Source organism: Porites lutea, chromosome 5 (genome assembly GCF_958299795.1).
Source record: "Porites lutea chromosome 5, jaPorLute2.1, whole genome shotgun sequence".
In the NCBI taxonomy this organism is placed as follows: domain Eukaryota; kingdom Metazoa; phylum Cnidaria; class Anthozoa; order Scleractinia; family Poritidae; genus Porites; species Porites lutea.
Window position 1 is genome coordinate 21,768,702 of NC_133205.1, and position 27,483 is coordinate 21,796,184.

General features: G+C 39.4%; 1 protein-coding gene across 1 annotated transcript; it reads left to right on the top strand.

Annotated features, from left to right (window-relative positions):
• LOC140937100 (BOS complex subunit NCLN-like) lies at positions 1-26,803 on the top strand. Its single transcript, XM_073386630.1, has 18 exons — positions 1-283; positions 2,515-2,708; positions 3,585-3,729; positions 4,875-4,969; positions 6,078-6,161; positions 7,901-7,974; positions 8,452-8,481; positions 9,196-9,284; positions 10,480-10,604; positions 11,234-11,245; positions 11,346-11,530; positions 19,543-19,630; positions 20,508-20,546; positions 21,686-21,793; positions 22,142-22,197; positions 22,954-23,007; positions 25,338-25,416; positions 26,390-26,803. Exons 1-18 carry the CDS (start codon positions 109-111, stop codon positions 26,453-26,455), a joined length of 1,698 nt encoding a protein of 565 aa, XP_073242731.1. The 5' UTR covers positions 1-108; the 3' UTR covers positions 26,456-26,803.
• Positions 26,804-27,483: the final 680 nt, after the last annotated feature.

Sequence of the window (27,483 nt, forward strand, 5' to 3'; positions counted from 1 at the left end):
ACCGCTTACCTGTGACAACACGTGTTCGGGCGATTTATAGGCGTTCTGTCTGACTCTTTTGTGACTTAAGCTATCTAGTTAAGTTTTTGCTGTTTGTTCAAGAACAAAATGTGGGAGAACGTGCCAGATTTTCTTGAGTTGTTCAGAAACTTTCCTGTTTCAATATCAGTGTTGTTCGTTGTCCCAGTGGTACTTTTAAGTGGCCCCTCGTCAACTGTCATGGCCGCCCATGAGTTTCCCGTGTTTAGAATGCAGCAATATGATCTTCATCAAACTCAAGTTGGTAAGTCTACATCAGTTTCCATCGTTAAACAACGAACTCGTTCCTGAATGGTGTATTTCGTTGCAAAAAAAGTCCTGATGGCAAGACTTTGGTTCCTTTGTTACAAAGAATTTTGCAAAGATGTTTCGTGTGTAAAAAAATGTTATGCTAAACTTACGCTTAAATATTATTTCCATCGGTTTTAACCTAATATAACATCGCCTTTCCCTCATTACTCGCAATGTTCTTAAATTCCTTTGAATCTCCCAAGGTTGTTTTTTTATCTTCGTTTTCCAGTAAAACAAACAAATCCTTTCCAAGAAGTTACAAATGAGCTTGTGTTAGTAAGAAGATACTGACTTAGTTAAGGGGCAATATCTCCCAGTTCTTATACTGTAAAGCCTGGTTTCCATATGATCATCCGGATCATCCCAATCGCCCCAGTCGTTACAGAAAATTTCGAGATAATAAGGATGACTGGGACAATAAAAATTGGTAGATTTCATAATAATTTAATTTATGATCGTCTCGATCACCTTAAAGGCAAGCAGCGTGGGGTCGTCAGTGATTAGTGGTGTAAGGAATAATCAAATTCTCGATTAATTGCAATTATGACTGTTTGGTTCAATTAACGATTCTTTGCTTCTAAGTTTCGATTTTGGTTTGATTTTTACACAACTTTTCCAGGGTGCCCTCAGTGAGTTATTATATTGTAAAATCAGAATCCAGAACTCTTTAAAATGTGCGTTTTTGATTGACGAGCAAAGATGATAGCAGTTCAAGCACCATTTTGTGTTGCCTGGTAAAAGTGCTGTCCTTCAGCCACCCCTCAAGAATTTCCAAATAAGGCAAACCATGTGCGACATGCTCTTTGTCAGGTTCTCAAACATGGCGATGAACCAAGCGACTGTGTGAATCCTCCTGTTCCTGTTACTACTCTCAAATTAAGGGTTTAGGGTTGCATGTTGTCAACATTACCTGTTATATATGTTATAAGAACTAAGAAACATTTACATAATCGAATTGAAATAATCGAAATCGTATCGAATCGCAAGGAGTATGAATTGTTACACCCTTATTTCCATGTAACACGTGCATTATGAGTCATAAAATAAATAATAATTTTTATTATTATTATCGTCCTGATCGTCTCAGTCATCTGTGAGCGTTTCCATGTGATCGCTTCAAAATTTACACGATTGCCCCGATTGTCTGGGTAGAAATCAACTGGGGTCATCTCAGTCTTTCGGCCAGTCCTTTGTGATCATCTGGGCAGCTTTCCATATGATCATTTTGATCATTTGAACATTGTTTGAGATGACTGGGACAATCAGTACGATCTAGGCGATCATATGGAAACCAGGCTTACTTGTAAATTAGCATTGACCCTTATGAGAGAAAAATGGTGTAAACCAAGACATTACAGTGGCATAGCTGCCTTTAAGCCATTAAGCCCGGGCTTAACAAAAATTTGGGTGAAGATAAAAGGGTGTGAAACTGCAACTCAATGTCTGTCACCTCGATGGGCATGCAAAAATGACACATACTTCACTGGGAAAATTAAACTGAAACAGCTGCCGATCACTTTCTTCTTCTTTGACAACTTACTGAGATACACTGTGATTGGGGGAAACAGCTGAAGACCTTACAACTAAGATGGGCACCACGGTGCTCATTTTTCTTTATCGCCACGTTAGTGTCCACTGCGACTCAGGAGAGGTAATTTTAAACTAGAATGACATTGAAGGGTGAAAACATGAAACACACATGTATGATCTCCAATACTGAGAGAACTCTATCAGAAAGAGCCCATTCATTTATTTGATAACTCGCTGCTAATTCAGTACTCATTTAATGCTACATTTTTTGGCAAAAAAGAATGGCTATGGTGTTAAAAAAGTTGTTTATAGGTCATCATTTACTTGACCTGCCTTTGTGTTCTCATTCCCTCCTCTAAGTGTTTTGCTGTTGAATGAAAATGTTCAAAATACAGTTTCAGTCAAAGAGTCTTTGAGAACTGATCATATTTCACTGTCTCTATTATTGTTCAGGCTTCATACAAACACCAGCTGTTGAAAATCACAGTCAGAATACCCCCTGGCCTTCCCAAAATCCTAGGGAGAACAAGGAGAGCATTTGATTGCCGTGTTCCATTATGTGTGGAAAAATGTGTGCATGGTTCAAGTTTAGTTATGGTCTCAAAAATGTGTTTTAAAGGTTTATCAATATTTTATTTTACTGGCATGTTTCAGGTTCCCGCAGTTCATTGGTGAATATGGAGGCAAGGCCCCTGACTTCTGACATGCTTACAAGGCGCTGTGTGGTTACAAGATTATCTGATCTCACTATTGAGAGATTCAAAGAAGCAGTACAAACCTTAGGAGCAGGGGCTATACTAATACTGCTACCAAAAAACACTTCTATTGCTGCTCTTGAACAAAAAGAGGTAAATCCACTGACTATAAAGTGCCCAAAAATACTGTGCAAAATAAGTGTATTCTAGGGCCTCTCTATAATATTTTCCTGAATTTTTGAGGGAAAAACAAAGCCAATGAAGTATGTGTTAACCCTAAGAGTCACTGATTGTTGTTTTGTTATATTTATATACAATGCAAATAAAGGGTATTACATGGCTGCCAGAGATACATCTGAAATATTATTTTTTCAAGACCATGAAACTAGACAGATGATAATACAAATCTTGTAACCATTGTTTTGGCTTCTTTCACTGTTCACACCCTGATGTGATTTATCAGACTGTATTTCATGGTTCACATACACTTCAGGGGAAGGGTTTGTGTGTCATCCTATGGTATCCTGCCCCCCCTATAAAATTATTTAAAAATAACAAAAGAGAGGGCAAAACTAAATAGGAAACAGGCATAATTATATTTTTGTAAACTTCTCTTTCTCTATGAATTGCACTCAGTTTGGTTTATTTATACCTTACCTGAGCTGAGACGAGAAAGGAGATCAACAGCTCTGTTAAAAGCTACTCATGGGCATCTCTGTTGCCTTGAGTGGAAGAGAACTCTGCAACAAGAATTAAATTGTCCTTTTTTACAATAATAGTAATAATATTATTATTATTGTACTGTAAGCTCTTTATTTAAGAAGAGTAGGGGTATTGGAGAGATTGTGTTCAGTAAGGTACAGGATTACAGTGATTGATTAGATCGAGGTTTTGTCAATGTTATGCGCAACCCATTTTTCCTTTCATTTTTTACAAGGTGTTCTCAAAAGGTAATGTGAGGAATGATCACTGACCATGATCACTGACCATCAGGTTTAAATCAGGCTTAATTTGTGTATTTTGCATTAGGAGTGGCAGCAGCTGGAAAGAGATTTGTTAACTGTTGAGGTACCAGTTGCTGTTTATTTTGCTTACGAAGACAAGGATCTGACTGAGATTTATAAAGACATTGAAACAGCTGTAACCAGTGATCAGGCTGGTTCTGCTTTTGAAGGTAAAAAGGTATTATCATTGTAGAAATAAAGACCAACATTACCCCTAATCACTGCCACATTTTAAATGCTAATTACAGAGTAATAAAGTGTAGTCAAAATTTCAGTGAGTGTGTGATATCATCTGGAAATTGAGGCAATAGAGATCATGACATGTTTTTCATTGTTTTACATATCATGGTTTTGCGGTAAGAGAGAACATACAGTTCTCAATTTTTTTTGTCTCCCAGGGCTAGAATTCAAATGAAAATTAATCAAACTAGGTCAACTCAAAATTATAAACCTGAAATTAAATTCTGTAACATACAGTACAGAGATAATAACTGCCAATCTTGATTTTGTCCCAGAAGGCTATAAGGAATAGTAATAATAATAATGAAGATATTATTAATAGTAATAATAATGATAACAATAATAACATATATATATATATTTTTTTTTTGATGAAATGCTACTCACATACTGATTAACTTTATTTAAATCTTATAAAAACTACACAAAACTTCAGTGAAATAATGAAAAAAAAGAAAATGTCCATATCGATACAAATTTCTGGCAAACCCCTTCATAATTCAAAATGCCAAGAAATCATGTAGAGTTATAAAAAATCAGGTCAAAAGTCCCAGTGGGTGGCACAAACGTCAATGTGCTGATTTTAATAATACGGATAATTTTCTGATCCATGAAGCATGATATAAATCTATTGCTGTTTATTTTCCGTAGCGATTTCCCGATGAGATAATAATAAATTAATGATAATGTTAATAATAATAACAATAATACTGATTTTGATGTCATTCTAATGGATAATGATGGCGAATGATGATTGTGATAGTGATGTAGACTACGATAGTTTTGAGGATGACTTACACTGTAAGCCACTGTGACAATATTACAAGATGGTGCTTTGAAGGGGAGGATTTGAATTTTTGTAAATAAGGGAGCTAAAGGAAGCTATTGCTTTGCTATGATAACAGATAATTATGAGTATGATGTTGGGTTTCATTTTGGTGGTGTAAATGTGAGTCATGTACTGTAATTAATAATGGTGGTGGTACTGATGAGGACATTGATGAGAATGATTATGGTGAAGACTAGTTTCTTACAACTGAGTCATTTTTACTTTTGTCTTCTTCCATTTAAATAGCACTACTTGGGGTGACATCAACTAGTGGCTATCAAATGGTTGTGAATGTAGGAGAAACTAAGCAGATTAAAGATATGGCTATTACAAGTTTGCAGGTAAAACCTTTTGATAATAAGCTTCCTGTAAAACAGTGTTTGATCTAGCGCGCCATTGCGGGATTGCTGTGGTTTGAGCAAAGATGTCACCTTGAAATACCTGTTCTGGGTCATTTTTGCACACTTGAATTTGTCTTTCAAAAGAAAAAGAAACAAAGAAATGTAATTTCTCCTTGTGCGAAATCTTTTTAACACAATATTTTGGTTTAAGATTTAGAAGTACAAATGGCTGAAGTTTGATCCCCCAAAGGGTATAATGTTCTGTTCCCTTTGCCAAAAATCAAAGAAACAAAATTGTTTTGCGAACTGGTTGCGCAACCTAAAGGACTTCTAGATAACAACTGTATGTTCAATTCACTCTTGAACATTGCATTTGTTGATAAGACAACACTCGGGAAATTAGAATTAAAAAATATATACCGGTAGTGACCCCCCGAAAAAAGAAATGTCCCTCTAAAAATTGTTGACTGGGACACATTGCCCCCCTAGCTGGCAATCCTAGATCAGACACTGTTAAAGTGTGTACCTTTGGGTAAAATGTTGTGACTGCTATACAGGCTTAAAATATAAAGAAAAAACAATCTTATCCCAATACACTGGTCAGTCATTGAGGCCAACAGCTGAGCATACCTTTTAATGTTGCCTGGTTATTACTCAATTCCTTTCTCCTTGAATTATTGCACTCAGTTTGGTTTCTTTATACCTTACCTGAACCAAGAGGAGAAAGGAGATCAACAGCTTTGTTAAAAGCTACTCATGGGCATCTCTGTTGCCTTGAGTGGAAGAGAACTCTGCAACATTTTTCCAAAGTCTTTCTCTTTCAGGTATTTTAGCCACCCATATGGCAATTTTTTGTTTTGAAAAATTAAGGTTTTTTTAGCATGTGAAGCTAGCTAAGAGTGAATATATACAGGGTATATGTGCACTACACATACGTTCATTCCCTGTGTATAAATGTTTGTCTGGTGAACGTCTACTGCATTTGCCATTACAGTCTGTATGCCCATGTTGAGGTCATCCAGCTTACTTTTCTGGTCTTGGCATAATTGGTGAAGACTGAAATAACTCAACTAACTGAAATTTTCTGTTTAATAATTCTGCTTTGTAGGGGAAGTTAGTTGGAAGAGGAATTGATGAGCAACTTCCTACCATTGCCATTGTCACCCACTATGATGCTTTTGGGATTGCACCGGTAAGCTAAGGTCATACATGTATGGTGTAGGTTGATAATGCCTAAATGCATGCATACAGTACATGAATGAGATAAAATGAAAACTTTAGATTACAAAAGACAGTTGCAGTAAAACCTCCATTAAGCAGCAACCCTTATGAGGTGCTGGCAAGCAACTGCTCTATAGAGGGTGGCTGCTCGTGATCAATAGAGGTGTGTCATAAATTAGCATAATCAAACAGGGACGTAAGTGGCATAACTGGTCGTAGTTACTAAAACAAGGAATGACCTACAATGACCTACAATGACCTACAATGATCTATAATGACCTACAATGACCTACAATGACCTACAATGACCTACAATGAGCTACTATGACCGAACGTGTAATCCCTGTAATGAGCTAAAATGAAGATTTTAGAAAAAGACAAAAAAAAAGATCAGGGGACGTGTGTCGTAGTTACTAAAACAAGGAATAGCCTACAATGACCTACAATAATCTAAGATGAGCTACTACGAGCTACAATGAGTTAAAATAAGCCCTACAATGAGCTACAAAATGACAGACAATGATGTTTGTCGTGTGTCACGTCCAACGTGTGTCACGCTTGGACGTGACACTAGGCTTATAGTATTAAATTGCCAAGCACATTTTGAAAAGGCAAAAAAAAAATTGTGCCTGATCTCAGGTAACTTGAGAAAGTTGAAAATAGATTATTACAATCGCGTTTTTACCGGTATAGCACTATTATACCCTGTATTGACAGAAGTCATGCAGGCACTCCCTTATTTGGCCTAGATGGGTATGGGCCGCTGAGAAGGATATGGATTTTACTATTTAGCGTTACAAAGAGAGCAACCTGTTGGACCGAAAGCCATTTAAAGGGTCTTATGATGTCTTATACAGGCCAGCGTACTTAAAAAAAATGAACAAGTTTTCTTTTGAACAGGGTCAGAATTTGAAGGCCTCCTTTGTTCATCTCTACCCTTACGTCCCTTGAAGATCCCCCCCGGATCGACTGTTGGGGTGACTGTGTTTGTTCAATTTGTTTGAAAAAAAGACAAGACAAAATAAAACTAATGTGAAAGGTTGCAAGGGATGGTTTGGACAAAAGTCACAGTATCATCATACATGTATTATTAAACTGTAAATTTATCTCCAAGGGTAATAATTAGAGATGCTGTCATCGTTAAATGGGCTGTCACGCAGTAGACTAAACGCGTTACGTTTACGCACAGATGTCCCCTTTTTTTTTTGTCTTTTTCTAAAATCTTCATTTTAGCTCATTACAGGGATTACACGTTCGGTCATAGTAGCTCATTGTAGGTCATTGTAGATCATTGTAGATCATTGTAGGTCATTGTAGGTCATTGTAGGTCATTGTAGGTCATTCCTTGTTTTAGTAACTACGCATAACTGGTCCAAAAACAGTCACCACCTATGATTTTGGCTTGTATTTTTCTTCATCATGATTTTGGGTGGCACTTTTGTTCACAGTATTTTAAAAGTAATTAAAAGTACCTGATTGGCTGCTTTGTAGAGATGAAAAGAATTGGGAATTGGTGATGGTTTCATTTACAATATTCTTTCTTCAACAATTATTGTTCGGGGAGTTTAATTTCTGGCTGCTTAATAGAGGGTGGCTGCTTAATGGCAGTTCAACTGCATTTACAAAATATTTAAACAAAATGGTTTTTCTTTGTGCTATCAGTCATGGCCAGTGAGTAAAGGCCATTCTACTACATTTGTATTTTTGTAGAGTCTGTCTTTTGGGGCTGATGACAATGGAAGTGGTGTTGTTGCCCTTCTAGAACTGGCAAGATTATTTTCAAGGTAGGAATGAGTTTGAATGAATTTTTTGTACGCTGTAGTTATAAGTATTGCTATTTATGATGAGGTTTCAACTCTGTTTACGGAGGATCTCCTCTTGCCCATGTATTGCATTCCCTTTCTTCATGAATCGCACTCAGTTTGGTTTATGCATACTTAACCTGAGCCGAAAAGAGAAAGGAGATTGACAGCTTTGTTAAAAGCCACCCGTATGCATCTCTGTTGCTAAGTGAGTGGAAGAGAACTCTGCAACATTTTTCCACAGTCTCTGTGAGATAATAATATAATATTATACTCTACTGCATAATTTGTACAAAGAGCATGCAGTGTGTTGTGCTTAAGTGCAACAGTGAGTGAACTAATCTGCTCAGATACTAAGTATGGAATGCAGGGCTAGCTACCCTTCACCACCATTTTCCTTGAAGTGAAATATAATATTATTTTAATTTTTTTTACTACGTCTGTTGTGTCTGTTTTCAGGTTATACTCAGACTCTAGAATGCAAGCAAGGTATCCTTATTAGTTTAGGAGACATGTTTAATTATTTATTTCCAGATTAAGTTATGTAAAAATGTATGAACAGGATAGAAAAGTAATAGGATGCAAAGCCGCCTACAAGGATAAACAACCCAACACCAACCCCCAAGAACTTAAAAAGAGAAACTATCTTACTTTGTCCCAACCCCTTATTCCAAGTCAAGGAAAATACAAAACAAAAAACACCTAAGTATGCTGTATTAAGGTAAAGCTAGAATAGTAACAATATTGAGGTGTAAGGCTTGAATTACATGTATTTGAAAAATTTATCCATAAATCAAACTAAGCACTTTGCTAAAGGGTATAACCATTTTGGGCAAACAATCGTGTGTGATTATGTTCTGTTGTTGAATTAGCAATACAAGTTTTTTTTTAGCAAGTTCCTTCCAATTATATCTTAATATTATTTGCTATATTATTTCTTGTGCATGTACATAAGGTAAAGTTCAAGTTATTTCCATTTGAAGCTGCATCAGTGTGGCCAACAGACTTCAGACATTTTTTTACCATAGTACAGACTTGTTGTATTGCTGTCGTAGTTGAGCATTTTGTTTAAATTCATGTACCGTGTTGTTAATAAGTAGTTTCCCCATAAAAAGTTTGCGTTGCCATTGTACATCATTGGGCTAAAAAAACTCTCAACTGATTCAAAAAATTTTCTTTGTTGACTGTCTTAACACTGTAAAGGTACAATTTAGTTTTCTTCCTGTCTGGGGCTGGAAAGTTTAATTATCAGGGTACCAAGAAATGGCTCGAGGACAATCTGGATAACCCAGGTTAGTGGTATTATTGTATATTCAACTCACTATCTCTTTTCTGATTGGCCGAAGGTTTACCGTGAATTTTTGAAATCAGCGCCTGGGACGTCATCTACCAGCAGATTATACAATAATCATGTCATGGACGCTCAAGACCATGGGTAATCATGTCTTGTATGACTGCAGTGCATGACTTCTAAGGTTAATCATGTCAAGTTCGCACCCTTTGTGTTGCGTGCCATTAGTGAATAAGCAAAAACATGACATGCATGCTTGCTTCGTTTACTGAGCAAGACATAAAAAAAAAATTCGAAGACAAGGACTTACAAAACACAAAAAGTCGATGAAGGTGGCAAAGGAGCTGTTTGCTGATTACATGAAAGAGAAAAAACTGAGAGAACCTGAGGAAAAGAAAGAGTTGGCAGAAACCTCAAGGCTGTGCTCTAGCAGAGCCCAGTGGCCCCTGGCGCCTAACTTTTGCTCCTGGGCGACTAGAAAATCTTACTTTTTTCATACAAATCATATGCTGGGCACCCGAGATTTTACAGGTTCAGAGCCTGGGCTCCCTTCAATTTTCCTTAGAGCACAGCCTTGAACTTTGAAAACATTTAATGTCAAAGCGAGAAAGAATTAATTTGTTCAACGTATAATAAAACAATATTATTATTAGGTTCGGTTTTTGTGATATCCAGAAGAATCAAGGTCTCAGTAAGGGTACCCCTACCTCAACCTTGATTCCTCTAGATATCACAAAAATCTCATCCAATGATTGTTTATAATTAGCTGTAGTGAGAAGTTTGCACTGTGAAGCATAGTGACTGTGGAACACAAGGCTCAGAATGACAGCCAGTCAGTGGACTATATAATTATGTCCAACCAAAATGGTGACTTGTCTGGCCAAAAACTTCACTCGCCATTCATGACTGTGGACTAGGCATTTACGCTTTCATCACTTGTATTAAATCTTAAATTTTTGTCTCTTGGTAAAAATACAAAGTAATAGAAAATTCCACATGAATTAATTTTTCCATTATTTCGACAGGACATGACTTATCCGAGCAAAAGTTTATTTGGCTGCATGCTCAACCATCCAGAAATATGATAATAATTTTATTTTGAGATCTCCAGCATACTCAAGAAACACATCCTTGAGGCACTTCTGTTTTTAGTCCTCTAAGGCTTGTTTTTGATATTTTTCCCTTGCCCTTTACAGAAACAAGTGTGCTTAGTGATGTGGATTATGTGTTGTGTCTGGACAGCATTGGAAAAACAGATAATTTATTTCTCCATGTTTCAAAACCTCCAAAAGAGGGCACTCTTGCGTTTTCTTTAGTTGAGGTATGTACTGTATGTTGTAGGTACAATCCATTTTCAGGTTAGACGAATATTTGATTTCTCAAACACCTTGTTGTTATTCACAAGAGACGAAAGAAATTTAGTTTTACCTTGGGAAAATACCTCACCTACCCTTTGTCCACACTTTGCTTGTGATGGGTGCAGTAACACAAACATCCTCTACTCGAAAATAGCTTGGCTAATCGAGGCAGGCAGAGGAAAACATAAAGTAATAATAGTAGTAGTAGTTAGTAGTAGTTAAAAAAACAAGTACAGTGTGTATCCCTGTACATCAAATCACTCAAGACTAATTTGTCAATCTGGGAAGGCTCCTGTACTGCTTGGGTTCACAGAGATAAAAGTTTTTCTGAGTTGAGATGTTGAATGAAGGCCTTTGAATGAATCAAATTTCCCTCAATAGTGAAGTTCAGGGAGTTGCACAAGAGGGAATGTTTTGTCCAATAGTAATTTTTTTCCTGTGTTAGTGTTTGAAACAATGTTTCTTCCTGATGAAAAATGTTGAAATACAAACTTTCTGTGAAAGTTGTTCTGTTATAACCTGGAGTATTGATTTATGACACTTTGAACTAGTGCTAATTTGAATTCCTTCTTTTCTTTTTTTCCCCTTACAGGAATTTAAAGGGGTAAGTTTTCACCCATTGCTCTTTTTGCAGTTCCTGCTCTTTGGTTACTTGTTTCCGTTAGGATTTGTGACAGTAAATTTGTTTTAAAATCCTCTTGTAGGTCGCAGAAGCTACTTTTAAGGAAATGAACTTCACAACAATCCACAAGAAAATAAATTTGGCCGAAGATACATTATCTTGGGAACATGAGCGATTCTCTCTTCACACCCAGCGTCTACCTGCAGGGACTCTTTCTCACTATGTTGACCCTCAGGTTTTTGGAAGATCATCAATCTTTGATGTCAGGTGGGTTAATTTGTTGATACACTTTATACACTTCTACTGATCATATGTGGCTGCCCTCGAAAGTCGTACTTGGCATCCGAAGGAGTTTCGTTGTTATTCACAAGAAAAAAGAGAAAAACTTGAATCGTCAGATCTTTCCTTTATCTCCAAATAATCTTTAACTCTTCAGTTCTTCAGATAATAGTTCTTCAGATAATAGTTCTTCAGCTAACAACTTAGTCTGCCTTACACGATACAGATGAGCGAAGGATTACATGGATTGTAAACCTAAATCACACATGTGATAAACAAGAACATGGCGGCAACTAGCACGAGTCCTAAGCAAAATGGTAACAACCGCTGACCATAAATACTGAAAACTCCTTACTACAGCGTTGCTGTAGTAACATGGCTCCTCAACTGCATGTCATGCAGTTAAGACAAAACAATAAACCTACATGAGTCCCTAAGACTAAACGTTCAACAAACTATCAGTTCGATACTCAAACAGTAGAATCTCGAAAGCTCAAGTCATTGATCGGCAACAGCGAATGAATGTTAAATGAGTTAATCAAAATCAAGTGTTCACTACAGTGTCCATTGACAATGAAACCTTTGCAACGTCTTTCAATTGTTCTTCGTTGGCTCCTCGATGGGGACTTCCCTGGTCTCCTCGTGAAAGACATCTTCCTGGAACACTTCATCTGCAGTCAACAATAGAACGAGCTTGTGGATAGGTCTGTCTAAATATGATGGTGGGCGTTGGCGTTTGCCACTATCATCCAAATTCCCGTCTGCCATCAGCAAACTGACCTTTCTGACATAGCCGTCGTCACTTGGGTACACCTGCACTACTTTGCCAAGTGGCCACTTGTTGCGCGTGCTTTCACTTTCCTTAGAGATGACTATATCACCAACAGCAAGGTTTCTCTTAGGCTGGACCCACTTTTGCCTGACTTGTAACATTTGAAGATACTCTGCCCGCCATCTCAGCCAGAATTCATTTGCAAGATACTGTACTCTTCTCCAACGTCTACGACAATATATATCGGCTCTTTGAAATTTTCCTGGGGGCGGTAGCACTCTTTTAGGTTTCATAGTAAGAAGATGGTTAGGAGTCAACGGCTCTGGCGCTTCTGCATCACATAAATTATCGACGCTGAGGGGTCTTGAACTAATAATGCACTCGACTTCTGTCAAGAGTGTTCGCAATGTCTCATCATCAAGTTGGCTGCCAGCTTGTAACAGTAGTGGTTCAAGTGCGTTGCGTACACTACGAATCATACGTTCCCATGTCCCGCCCATGTGACTAGAATGGGGTACGTTCAACTTGAATGGAATCCACTCGCATCCATTCCTTAGCAAATAGTCTTGAACATGATCTTGATTCATCTCACTTAATGCTGCTTTCAGTTCGCTTCGTGCACCAATGAAATTTGTCCCTTGGTCGGACCTCAGTTGTCTCACAGCACCTCTCCGATTCATGAAACGTCTCAATGCATTGATAAATGAAGAACTCTCCAATGAATTGGCAGTCTCTAGATGAACACTTCGTGACCCCATACATGTAAACAATACTCCATAGCGTTTAACTTCACTTCTTCTCTCTTTGACAATGAACGGTCCAAAGTAATCAACGGCACAAAACGAAAAGGGAGGGGCTGGTTCAAGTCTGTCGTCAGGAAGGCAGGCCATCTTCTGCTGCTCAGTGGGCCTACGTAGTCGTCTACATGTCACACAACTCGATATAAACCTCGCTACTTTTGATGAACCATTGATCAACCAATAGCCACTTTGCCGCAACTCGTTATGCGTCATACCACGACCCATATGGTTCACTTTGAGATGGTGATGTTGAATCAACAGTTCAGTCAAGTGTCCTTTTCGCGGAATAATGACTGGATGCTTCAGATCAACTGGTGTATCTGCTCTTCTGATACGACCACCAACACGAATTATGCCATCATGGTCCACAAACGGATCCAGTTTGTACAGCGAACTGGTCTTTCGTAACGCTTGGTTCCTCTTTCTGGCTTGGTTTCTGTTTGTCTCTCCGTTGGTTACATTTAAGTCGCAGAGAATTTGAAGTTCCTCACGGAAATGTTCGTACTGCAAACATCTGATGATGGTCTTCTCTGCCTCCTGAAGCTCTGGAAGTGTAACTCTCAGTATTGACTTCTCAACTTCTGTACTTGACCTTGTTACTGGACTCTCGGGTTTCTTAATTTCCCTTCTTTGAAGCTTGGACTTCAGACGTAAACATAGAGCTATGACCTTTATAGCACGGTACCAGCTAGATACACCATCTAGTCTGCTTATTTCAAATTGATCTGGAAATGGAGCAACACTTCTGACCTTCGTGGTCAAAACAGACACTTTCTTCACCTCCGGGTCAGAGTCTTGAAGGCGAGGCAGCTCCACGTTTTCTGGTTCACAGGGTCCGCTTCTCCACAAGAATTCTGGACCAGTTAACCACAGAGATCCTTCAACCAGCTGCTTTGCGGTGAGTCCTCTTGATGCTTCGTCTGCGGGGTTGTTGTTTGTGTCTACGTAAAACCATGCGTTGGGATCGGTTAGGTCTCGGATTTGCTGCACTCTGTTAGCAACATAAACGTGAAACCTCTTGGCTTCATTGTTAATGTATCCGAGAACTACTCGGCTATCCGTCCAGAAGAATTCTTTCATCTCCGGGTACTCCAACTCATTTCTCACGAACTCACTCATTCTTGTAGAGATGGTAGCAGCAGCTAACTCCAGCCTTGGAATAGTCTTGTGTTTAAGGGGGGTTACCCTGGCTTTTCCGACGATGAAGGAACAATGAGCTTGATCGAGTTCGTTAATCAATCTTAGATAACAGCATTGACCATAACCTTCCACTGAAGCATCTGAAAAATAGTGGACCTCCACTGCTTTCACTGGGCCAAAGTTGTCTGGTTTGAAACATCGCTGTATCTCTAGTTTCTCCAACTGTACGATTTCTCGCCGCCACTTTTCCCACTGTGGGTGTAGATACTCTGGAACAGGGCTATCCCAATCCAACTTGTCTTTGCACATCTGCTGAAGAATCTGTTTACCTCTGAGTGTAACAGGGGCCAGGTACCCATTAGGATCATAAATGGAGCCAATAGTGGACAATACACCTCTTCGAGTTAAAGGGCGATCATGAAGTTCAATCCGGAACCGGAAACTGTCACTTTCAGCGCACCACATCACACCTAGAGCTCTTTCAATAGGTAATGGATCTACAGCTAAGTTCAGTTCCTTTATTTCCTTTGAATGGTCATCAACCGGAAAGCCTTCAAGAACTTCTTTCTTGTTCGAGACTAATTTATGTAATCTGAGACAAGCCTTGCTACAAATTGCTTGACTGGCCTTGATTAACTGAATGGCTTCGGGTACCGTTAATACAGATTTTAGTCCATCATCTACATAGAAGTCCTTGCGTATGAACGCCGCAGCATCTGTACCAAACTCTTCTTCGCCATCGTCAGCTGCTCGCCTAAGCCCAAAGTTCGCGCAACCTGGGGAACTGCTGGCACCAAACAGGTGAACTTTCATACGATAGTCGACTACCTCCCTTGATGGGTCCCCATCCAACCACCAAAGAAAACGTAACAGATCTCTGTGTTCTTCGGCAACCACGAACTGATGGAACATGCTCTTGACGTCCGTCATAAATGCAACGCTTTCCTTGCGAAAACGACACAAGATACCCAACAGATCGTTCATAAAGTCAGGACCTTGCAGCAAGTAGTCATTGAGGCTGACTCCGTTAAACTGGGCCGAACAGTCAAACACCACCCTTATCTGTCCTGGTTTCTTTGGATGGTATACACCTGTATGCGGTACGTAATTGACTTTACCGTCTTGAACTTTAAGACGATCTACCGGAACTTCCTCTGCACATTGTAAGATTATGTCCTTCATGAAGGCCTGATAATCAGTAAAGAATTTCGGATTCTTCTTGAATCTGGCCTTCAATTGGTTCCATCTCTTTACTGCGAGTTGGCGGTTATTTGGGAGACACACACTGTCTGATTTCAACGGAAGTGGCATCACGTAACGTCCATCCGATTGTTTCTTTACTCTGTCCTCAAGAATCCTTAGAAATCTCTCATCTTCCATAGAATAAGGTTTGTACTTGGAACTTGTCTCAACAAAGTCAGTCTCTAACACATGGAGAACTCTCTGGGCCAATAATCTCTTTAGCCTTCGTGGCGAATGCAAACTGGCTACGAATTTCTGAAGCTGCAACTCTATTGCACACACCCTTGTCTGTGTTTTCAACATCATTAGACTTGCAGACTCTTCCAATAACTCCCCAACCAAGTATAGTCCTCTGAGCGTACGGCTCGTCATCTTCACCGGCAACTATTTCCCTGGGTCGGATAGCTCTTGGGCAATTGTTTCCAATCAGGATAGAAATTTCTGCATCTGGGTGGTACGGTGTCAACTTATCGGCGATGGGCTTCAGATGTTGCCATTCCCTAGCCACTTCAGGTTTTGGAATCTGCGACCGGTTAGCTGAAACAAGTTCCCGGGTGAAGGCCACTGGCATCTTCACTACACATTCTCTATGGTAGTCAAGAATCTCTAGCCCAGATATCTTTTTAGTTTTAACACGGGCATTTTGCTGCTGCATTGTTGTCAACAGAAGCTCGGTTGATGGGCCTTGCAGGTTAAACCGTTCACAAAGAGTCTCAGACACAAAACTGACATTTGAATGATCGTCGAGGACTGCATACTGCAAGACTTCCTTCTCTGGCTCTCCCACTGGTCTGACCCACACTGGTACTATCATGGTGTGATCAAATCCACCGCTTTGTTCAGGAATTAGACATACACTCATACAATTTGAGATGGCAGCATTGTCTTGTGTTAGTTCCTTGTGAAGGCATGTGGGATGTGTTCCTGAGCATGTTTTCATTTTGCATTTCAACCTCTCCTTGCAGTTCGCTACCTGATGATTCTTACTGGCTGCACAACCCATACACAAACGTTCGCGGAAGAAGAAGTCTCTCCTTTCACTGAAAGGCTTTCTACAGAAATCAGCGCAGTCATCTAACTTGTGTTTTGCACCACAAAACAGACACTTCGTCAAACCATTTGGACCAGGGTCCTTTGATTTACTAGAATTAGTGGGGTCTGATTTACTGTTACCACCACCCTTAGCTGATGTAGAAAGAGAACTACCCTTCTCATTATCTGGTTTCAGCTTCGGGTTTCTGTTAAATCTTGGACTACTTGATGTAGCGAGGCCTTCTAACTCTGGGATATTTGCCTTTTCTGCTGCTTCTCTGATGAAATCTGCAAACTTAACAAAGGTAGGGTAACTGGCTTCACCATGGGTATGTCTCCATTGTTTAATTGCATCTCTCCACTTGGTTTCAAGGTAGTAGGGTAACTTTGATAGTAACTTTACATTCTCCTTTGCATAGTCCAGTACAGAAAGACCTGGAATGGTGTTCTTTGCTGCTAATACCTTGTCTAACATGTCTGAGAACTCCCTTAAGGCACTGGCATCCTTGGGTCCTATCTTAGGCCACTTCTCCAACTTGTTAATAAATGCTGTACTCACAACATTACAGTTTCCATACCTTTCCTGCAATACAGACCTAGCTTTCTGATAAGCATCTTCTGTCCCAATCAGAAGATAATGTTCCACAACTTGCTTTGGCTTTCCAGTTACATACTGATTCAACATATTCAGCTTGATGTCTGCTGCCAGTGGTCTAGAGTCAACTAGAGCATTAAAGGCACTCTTCCACACGGGATATTGCAGGGGGTCTCCTTCAAATACTGGAATGGTCAGTTTTGGAAGTTGTCCAGAAACAAACAGTTCTTTGCTCACAGTACTTTGTTCTAAGTTAGCTTCTGTTAACTTGTCCATACACCTTTCTAATAATGAAGCAACCTTTTCCCACCCTTCACAGAAGGAGTTAACTTGACCTTGAGGATGAACAAACTGGTAACTTGAAGGGGAATTCATAACTGTTGACATAATTGGTGATGGACCACTTATGGAGTTAGTTACAACAGGATCAGTTTTTGCCAACGAGAAAGCTTGTGTACAAGCTGCTTCTGTTTGAATGGGAAGACCGAGTTCAGGTTCAAAATGACGAACAGCAAATACTGACTGTGTTACGGCTCCCGGGGAGAATGATGGAGCAGAAGCCCGCAGACCACATGCTGTAGTCTTTGGTGTGGATGTTGTTGTCAAAACAGGTGTTTGGGATACATGTACTTGGGACTGAACTGATGTATTAGTCTCATTTGCACGGGTAGTTACTGTTAGAGATTGCAAGAATCTTTTCAATCCTTCGCCTTTACTCTCACTAGGAAGATTGACTAGATCTTCTTCAAGGGAGGGTGTTTGCTCATTATCAATCTCTTTGCATACACTTAACTTGGCTCTACTAAGTTCAAGTTCCCTCTTAAGTTTGAATTCTTCCAGTTTCTGCTCCTGTTTTAACCTTTCTATTTCTAAGGCCTTTTCTTGTTCCACATAGGCTAGCTTCACCTTCAAAGCAGCTTCTTCCTGTAGAAGCTTATATTTATCTACTTTAGTTGAAAGTACACTGTCTGAACTTGATTTTGACTTGACACTTTTGGTTGTTTTACTCCTCTTTGAACCCTTAGAAATGACAGAATTAGACTCCAAAACTGTTTGTTCCAAATACTTTATCTCATCCCTCACATCTCTTTCAAAATCAGACCACTCACCACAAACTTGCTCCCAGATGTTCCTGACCTTTGCTAACTCATCGTCTTGAACTGTTTCCAAAATGTCATTATATGCATGCACAAATTCATTCCACAGAACCTGTGCCTTACTAAGCTCTTGCTTCCACTTTGATAATTCATTACAATGTCCCCGAAGCAACAGTGTTTTTCTCAGTGTTCCCGTAAAACTTGACCTTTTATTCTTGAAAGAGTTCAACTTTACATCGTTTTGATAGGATTGACCCTTTTCGGTTAGCTTCCTAATACGAACTTCCGACGAATGCTGTTCATTTTCCACATGGAAAAATCCGTTGTTTTCGGCATTCTCCGATAGATCAACAATTAAAGGCGAAGACTTCTCGCAAACATCATCCAAACAATTATTTGAAGCGGAACTTACCACCTCACCACAAACATCCGACATTGGATCCTCAGGAATATCACTCAACTCTCGAGACATGACGAGTACTAAGTCCAAACCAAAGGCGATCAGAACTAGCTTTCTACAAAGGCTTACACCACTTGGTATCCATTCAAATCCTCCACAGGTCGTCCGGCTTTCGTTATGAACTTCTTGTTGTGACAGCGATGACTTTACAGTGGTTAAAAGCTTCACCAAGGACCATTAAGTTGTTATTGTGGCTGCCCTCGAAAGTCGTACTTGGCATCCGAAGGAGTTTCGTTGTTATTCACAAGAAAAAAGAGAAAAACTTGAATCGTCAGATCTTTCCTTTATCTCCAAATAATCTTTAACTCTTCAGTTCTTCAGATAATAGTTCTTCAGATAATAGTTCTTCAGCTAACAACTTAGTCTGCCTTACACGATACAGATGAGCGAAGGATTACATGGATTGTAAACCTAAATCACACATGTGATAAACAAGAACATGGCGGCAACTAGCACGAGTCCTAAGCAAAATGGTAACAACCGCTGACCATAAATACTGAAAACTCCTTACTACAGCGTTGCTGTAGTAACATCATAGCTGCATTGTTACTTAATTCTTTCAATCCTTATACACCTTGTAGTGGCCAATATAGTCTGTATATGAAAAAAAACCTATAGGAACTCACTCTCAAAATCAAGAAAAAGAAATGTAAGTCAAAAACCACATCCACAGATTGATCTGAATCAATAGTCTGAACTGTACCCTGTATCTCTCATCTATATATACTTATTAATTTTGTGGCATTAATTTTATGGATTAATACCTCCAAAAAAGGGCCCCAAAGGTTGGTTATTTTTGCTAATAAACCTGACACTTTTGAGCTTAATAAATTTTTGGTGAATTTCTTCTTTCCTCCGTCAGATCACCTGAAAGTGATACTAAACTGGAACGAAATATAGCATTTATTGCAGAAGTTCTTGCTAGGCATATTTTTAACTTCACAACAAAGGTGAGTTATATGACTCAAGTTATGTTCAATCAGTTCATACTTTATGACATCAGCAGATGGCCACTAAGAGCAGAATACATTATTATATTGGCACCAGGGCACCAGTAGGGCACAGCCCTGGGTGGCAGGGCTCAAAATTTGGGATTGTTGCCGGTTGTGTTGACAGACCAAAGAAATTTTAGCTTGGTCACATCCCTCTTCTGATCAGTCAAAATGTTAAAAATAACACAATAGTCAATAGTAAATATTGCTTGAAGGTACTAGCCTAACAAGCAAAAACATATAGTAAAAAAAAAAGCTTGTCCTCTTGAAACATAATGGTATGAAAATGTTTTTTTTTTCTGGTCACTTGTTTATGCATCCAGTCAAAATGGTCAACAAATTGAAAGTTTTTTTTGGACAAAATGGTTATCTTGACTGGCTATTATGTTGAACCCTGAAGCGGGCAGCAAAAATGATCCAAGACTAATCAAACATCCCGTAATAACCTGCATCTTTGTATCTCTCCATTGTGGTGTCTAGGCATGGGATTGGTGGAATTTGCCAATCAGAGCTGTCATTAAGGTTTTAAGGAGCTGGTCTGTAAGAGGAACTAGTCTGTCATTTATCCTGCAAATCCTCCAATATTTGTTTTGTTTGACTTTTCAAACTTAGTGTAGCCAGCTGATCTTTGCTGCAGCAGTTGCTGGCCAAAAAAGTCAGCTGTTAGCTACTAATAACAGACCTGCCAATGAAAGTGGCAGAGTTTCCCTTAACACAATAATTTATAAAGAAACCCTAGCAGTGACCTTTGGATAGCAACATATTTTACTTACTTAATCTAAAGTGAGGTTACATACAGTGCCCTCAGGAAGTAATGTTGTCTTGTATTTTTCAGGGGTATCCAAGAAATATGAGAATCTTCAGTGGTTCTATGGTGGGTAGCTTACAGTTTCTCTTTTTGTATTGCACAGTAGGACATACAGACAGATAGAATGCATGAAAGCTGTTGCATCGTCATTGATGTTTCACTGTTCCTTCAGTTGTATTGCAGCTCATACAGACAGATAGAATGCATGAAAGCTGTTGCATCGTCATTGATGTTTCACTGTTCCTTCAGTTGTATTGCAGCTCTTTTTAACTTTTTATGTTATTGGACCTCTGTATGTGGCAGCTCCTATGTCTTGGACTTGGCTCCACTGTTAACGTTGTTTATTGTTTTCACTACCAGTCCTGTGAGGCTTTCTTAGTGCTGTCACATCACCCTGTCCCATCCCATCAGGCCTTGTGGTCTTCCCTCCTCTCTTGCTGACCAAAATCTCAAAGTAGTGGACATTAAACATACCTGATTCATATATGAACCATAGTTTCTTATATGGCAATTTTTTGGGGGTTTTACTGTCATCTAAAGTTAATTGAAAAGTAGAATTAATAAAAAGTAAGGCTTTTAAGGTATGTTTTACTTTTTTTTTTCTTCTATAATGTGGGGTAAAATAGATAGTCAATGTCTTCTTTGTATACACTATGAAATACAGTATCTTGCTTATCACTTTTATTTTCTTTGTGTGTGGCATATATAAAAACAACTGGTAGACTTTGCCATGACATGTCATTTAAACACCTTCTAGTCTTTGTATGACAATCTTGGATTGTTGATATAGTTAGTCCCCAAACAAGTCTTACTCAAACTGAAACTCTTAAAAAGTCAAAACTAATTGCTCTGCTAGAGCACAGTTTCTGGTTGTTAAAAATTCTATACAACCCATAACTTATAACAGCCATCTTTGAAGACTAAAGCTGTAACTTTTTGTACTACCTTCAAAACATAGCTGTAGACATGTTTAATAGTTACCATGTAGCTATTTCCCTTGTTATCATCTTCTGGTACAGTTTTCAGTGGATCTATCACTGTCAGATAAGCTGCCAAGTCTTAGTAAACAAAACAACTAAAACCCAATCCTGGTGTACCCCTAAATCCCAATTTGTAAGTTGCTTTTCAGTATTTTACCATACTAAATGATATTGGTATTTTGTATTACAAAGCTTTGGTTTTCTTTCTTTACTCCCCAATTTTAGGCAGTAGATTCAAATTTTGTAAAAACGTGGATGGATTACCTTGGCTCACAAGCACGGGCAGCCCAGCTCCTGACAAAAGACCATCCATTTTTTACTGGACTAGAGCAGGTAAAACCATCGGAACACTCAAAACGTCAGCTTTTTAATCATTTTATGGTATAAAAAAGAAATTAATAAAGAATAGTTTAGAAAAAGTGCAGATGAGAGTAGCTCTAGCCTCCTTTGTGCTTTTGAAACTTCCCAAAAACTTCATATCTTAAAAACGCAAAGCTGATAACATTAGCCAATTGTTTTATAACAATATAATTGCAGCAGTGCACTTCAATATGCTTCAATGTGTCACTCATTTTGGTTTGAGAACATATTTTGATGTGCTTCAATGATTGGCCAAAAACTGACAAGTGAACTCATTGTGCATATATTAACTACATTTCTCTATTTCTTGTCTTTACTTAGAGTTTCTCAAAGTTTGTGAAGGATGTGAAGAGATTCACAGCCAAAGCTGATAGAAGGTGACATATCAGTGTGATTTCGTTAGTCACTCAGTTAGTCTTTGTTGCGGTTAATAATCCGTGTACCAGACAATCAGTCGCTCAGGAATTCAGTTTGTCTATCGAGCCAGCCAGTAAGTTAATCACTGTCATTCCGCCAGTCGCTGTTTCTGTCAATGTGTCAACCAACGTGCTACAGGGGCAGATTCAGGATGGTTCTTGGGAGGGGGGTACACCTCTAAGGAATGGTATAACTGACTGCTGACTTAAATTTTACAATGTGAAATTAAATACAAAGGCTTTTGACTAGGCAATAACGTAATGTCAACTGCTGAAAATACATATCATACATATCTGCATATTTTGCACAATACCAGCTGTATTAGAAAACCGGAGGTCATCTGGGGGGGGGGGGGGGGGGGGGCACCCTGTGCATCCTCCCCAAGATCTACCCCTGAGCTAGCCTTTGATCTGTATTCAGACAGTCGTTTGTTTTGTGTCAACTAGGTAGTCAGGCACTCTAAACCCTCCCCGCTCCTAAACGATTTTTATCCATGTAATTCATTCTCGTTTTTTTCAAATCCACCATTCAATACAATACCAAGCAGCATCACAATTTCTTCCAGAACTAACCCCGCTTTAGCCAGGCCGATAGTCATTTGCTCTGTCAGTGAATCAATCACTTATTAGCCCCCCAGTGTAAACAGGTTATTGTTGGGTCTGTAAAACCTCGTTTATCAGCGTGTAGACTTATTCTGTTTCTGTCTTTTCTTTCAGGGACCCTGAATTTGTCTTTTATGACAGACCAGACACAACTATGTTTGCCTATAGGTAAGAACTGTGTGCGTATCTGCCAGGGCGTTCTTTTTGGACTTGACAATAAAAACTAGCTGTCCCTGTACAAGGTTTCGAAGAGGCTAGGTCGTGCTATTCGCTATTTTTAAAATAGTTAAGACGTGTCTTTGCATCAATTGAATTAAAAAATATAAAATGGTACACTTTTGATGTTAAAACTGGATTTAGACATGGAAACTGTTTCCTGTGGTCTTTTGCAAGAGATGGCAAGGATGGACGTTGATTGAAATTCGGTACAAAACTTGGGCCAACTTTTTCAAGTTTTAATGCTGTCCCTACAAAAATCACCTAAAAAAGTTATTATAGTTGGTGCTCTCTGATAAAAGTTTCCTTGATAATTATGTTCTTCATTACTGTACCGGAACGTTTTATTTATGGGTAAAGGCACTAAGCACAAACTTCAGCACAGAAATGACCTAAAACAGCCATATCCCTGTGACACAGCACCTTTGACAGTTTTTTTAATTGAATTTAATACAGGATACACTAGGGAGCTTAAGCAAAGACGTTTTTGAGCGATGCACGTCAACCGGAAGTGGGCTTTTTGCATCCGTGGGCACTGGTTTTACCCAAATCTTCTTTATAAGAGAAAGGACACTTAGCAGTACAATATTGTCAGTGTTAAGCCATGTGAAATGTAAGACGGCCTCACTTCTTGTTGACCTCGGTCGCTCAAAAACAATCTTTGCTAAAGTTTCTTACTTTCGATTTGGGGGCTGCACTTTTGGTGTCCGAGAACTAGCGCCTGGGTACCGGTATAAAATAGTGTTGTATTCATACCTAGAGTACATTTCGCCCGGTCCAACGCCATGTTGAAATGTGAGGGTAGCAAGAAGTTATTAGTATGCAAAGCAGTGGATACCAAGTTCCAATTGTCAGTTAGTTACAAGGTGCCCAGTTTGAAAGAAAATAGTGTGTTCATCGTGATACTCAGCTAGTACCATACTCAGGCATCTTGCCTGTGAACGCTGCTTTAAACTTAATGCACTTTCGTTCAGCCACGTGTGTTAAACTACCGTGTACCAGAAATCCAGAAAGATTTTTTTTTGTTTGTTATAGTCCTACAACCAGCTTTCCAACGTCCATTTATGGGATAACTCTTTAGTACGTGTTAACAGTTTTAGGATTCAGAGACAATTAAGTTTACAAGTTCTTATATTTCATCCGAATTACTCGGACTGAACGGTAGCGGATGAAGGTGGAGGTTGGGCGGGGTTGGGGGGGGGGGGGTTAGGGTTGGGGTCTTGAAGGGGTCCCGACCCCCTTAACATCGCCGTCAACCCGAGAATTTTCAAAAATACTTTGCTAACTGCTATGGGAATGAAATAGTTACCCCTCAGTAGTCCTGAATTGTCACATACAAGTTTCATCTCGTAGCTTAAAAGGAAAACTTACTTTTCACGTTGTCTTTCAACCATGTCGTTTTATGAATTGGATTAAATCTGGACATAGGACTAAGTCGTTAGCTTAACCCGAAGGACGGTTGTTTCAAAGGTCGATCCTTTACGAGTAGAATGTCACATGTACTGCGCCGATCGTGACGTACCTGGAACGGCGAGGAGTGTTGGGAATCATTGGCGTCAGCTGGATGCACAAGATGGACCCCCCTCCGAACAAATATACCTGTGCCTTCCTTTCGTTCATCAGCAATTTTAAAACAGCAATTCACCGTTGAGATCACGTGATCTGGTGGTTACGGAAATCTTAAGAGAGAAATATACGAACTTGTAAACTTTATTCTGAATTTAGTCCGAGTAATAAGCCTCCCCTAACCACTATAAAGAAAGGCTTGTTACTCAGGCTACTCTGAATCGCAGTCGCAATCGCAGTAGTATTCGCCTGAGCAGGGGATCAACATATTCACTTATACTTTATACAGCTGTTTATAGGTGATTGAGAACCCCATTCGTCACCTTAAAAACTAGAAGAGAACTTCGCCGAGTTAAATTTTGCAAATTTTTAGGATTGTTACGGCAGGGGAAAAATAAGCCAATAACAGACTGCCGTGGCCCCGTTAACGATCCCAGAAACATTTGCGGGACAATTCCCTTCTCGTTGATTGGAAAATTGGTGAATTTGCTATCTTATGTGTCATTTCACCTTTACTTACTTTTGCAGACAACCAAAGTGATTTCGTTTTTTTAAAATTCAAGTATAGGCTTTGCTACTTGACTGAAACGTTATTTTTGTTTGAAAAATACCAAGGATATTTGATTCCCAACTTCTGATTTGGCACTACCGGGTGTTTTGCTAATACGATATGCAACAGCATTAATCAATGGGTTATTTTTATTTATTTGTGGCAGAGTAAAACCAGCCGTCTTCGACTTATTCCTGGCTCTTGGTATTGCATCTTATCTTGGACTGTTCTACCTAGCGCTTGTGGTAAGTTAACTATTAAACAAATTATAGTAAAACAATGGTTTATAGTGGCAGTACCTTTTGCTACTCTAACAAGCTTACAGGCGCTCCATTCATGTCGCTGTCACAGTGTCATGGGCATTCCCGCGTTTTGGGCACCCCCATTCCCAAAAGCCTAGTGGTATGGGCATCCCCTGTAACCCCAACCCTAACCTTAATCCAAATCGCTAAGGTAACATGAGAAGGGGATGTCCATATCACTAGGGTTTTGGGAATGGGGATGCCCAAAACGCGGGGATGCCCATATCACTGTGACATCGCCACTTCGAAACGGGATCGAGTTAACTGTTGCAAAGACTTCTGGGACTGTCACTAGGGAAACAGGGAATAAACATTGACCAATAGCTGGCCGGCGCGTCCCCAGTAGCGATCCCAGAAACAATTGCGGGACATTTTAGCTCCAGTTCCCTTCTCGTCTCTAAAGTGGCGAAACACAAACAAGTCATCTAAATGAAACACATGATTAAAAAACTCGGTTCCCCCCATCATACAAACTTCTGTAAAATACAAAACACTCTTTGCCATTTTTTTGATTTCCAGTGGTGTTGACAACAGTCAGTTAGTTAGTCAAAAGAACTGTGGAAGGGTCTATTACCGCTAGAAGGGGTAATAAACGTAAAAAACTTTCAAAACTACTATACTCGAGCCTTGATTACTATGAGGAATGATGCCAGGTTCAATTCCTCTTATTGTCACGTGCTTCGAGAACACGTGACAGTAGAAGATGATCCCACGAACGGTTGGCAAACGCTGATTGGTCTTGCCTCTCAAACACGTGTTAAAACCTGTATCCACTCAGGAGTGGGAAAGTAATGTACCGTTACGCTTTGGATATTTTAGGGTATTCTTTCGAAGTCGAAAACTAGCTGGTGAAGGCCGTGTTACCAAAAAAGAGTTTTTAATTTTTTTATTGCTTTCTTTCTTTCATATTTCACAGAACTTTTCCATCTTATGTGAGCTTCTTCCAAGGCCAGTGTCTAATATGAAAACTAAGCAACCATAGTCAAATAAACAATGATGGAGATGCAATTCTCCCATCCCTTTACAAACTATTCTTTCCCAGGCCCTCATTTAGACTGAACGAGCCAAAAACAACTGGGTAGCAAGAAAAAATGGGCGAGGACTGGGGAGAGAGCGGGCTGAAGAGGCCCTGAAAGAAATCCTCAGGGCTCCCACCCCCCGCCTTTTTTCTCCCTCTCTCTTTTTTATTCTGGGCTCGTTTTTTTCGCTCGTCCTGACCAACTGAGAGCCTGAAACACACTCTCCTGAAGGCGTTTTTTAAAGCATTAAAATTAGCAAGTAATATAAAGCCTGTCTACATTAAGTGCTACGATTATTCATTGTATATTGGCTTCCTTTCTACAAATAAGTGCAAAATACAATAAATGAGTCAATTTACAATTTCGTTTAGTCAATCGTGTTGGGCGTGACTCTGACACTTTACTTTGCGTGACTCTGACACTTAAATTTGATCCGCAAGACCACAATGAAAGTAAAGGTAGGGTAAAACAGGCAACAAAAACGTACAACTTGTTTTGTAACATTCCTCCGAAATGATTTAAATAGCGATGTTGCGTGTTTTACCACCTTCGAATCAAACCTGCGTTGCAACAAATCAGCTTGTTGCAGGTTCCGAAAAGTTGTTGCAGGGAAGAGATTGAAATTCTACTTTTGCAACAAAGTCTGTACTTGTTGGGCGTTTTACCGACCCAAGGCAAACTTGACTTGTAGCAAGAGGCGTAACTCCCGTGTATGGCGTGACTCCCGCGTAATTTTGGCCAATCAGAAGTCAGTATTCACGCAACTTGCATCAACCTGCTTTGCTGCAAGACAGGTTTGAACGTGGGTGGTTAAACGCGCAACATTGCTATTCAATTCTTTTTGCAGCAGTGTTGCAAAACACGTTGCACGTTTTTCTTACCCGCCTTACCGTAGCTCAACAACACAACTTTCAGGCAACGACCCTTATTATCTCTGCGAAGCTTTGCTTTTTTGTACCCATGCCACCATCCTTGCTCCTACCCGGCGCGC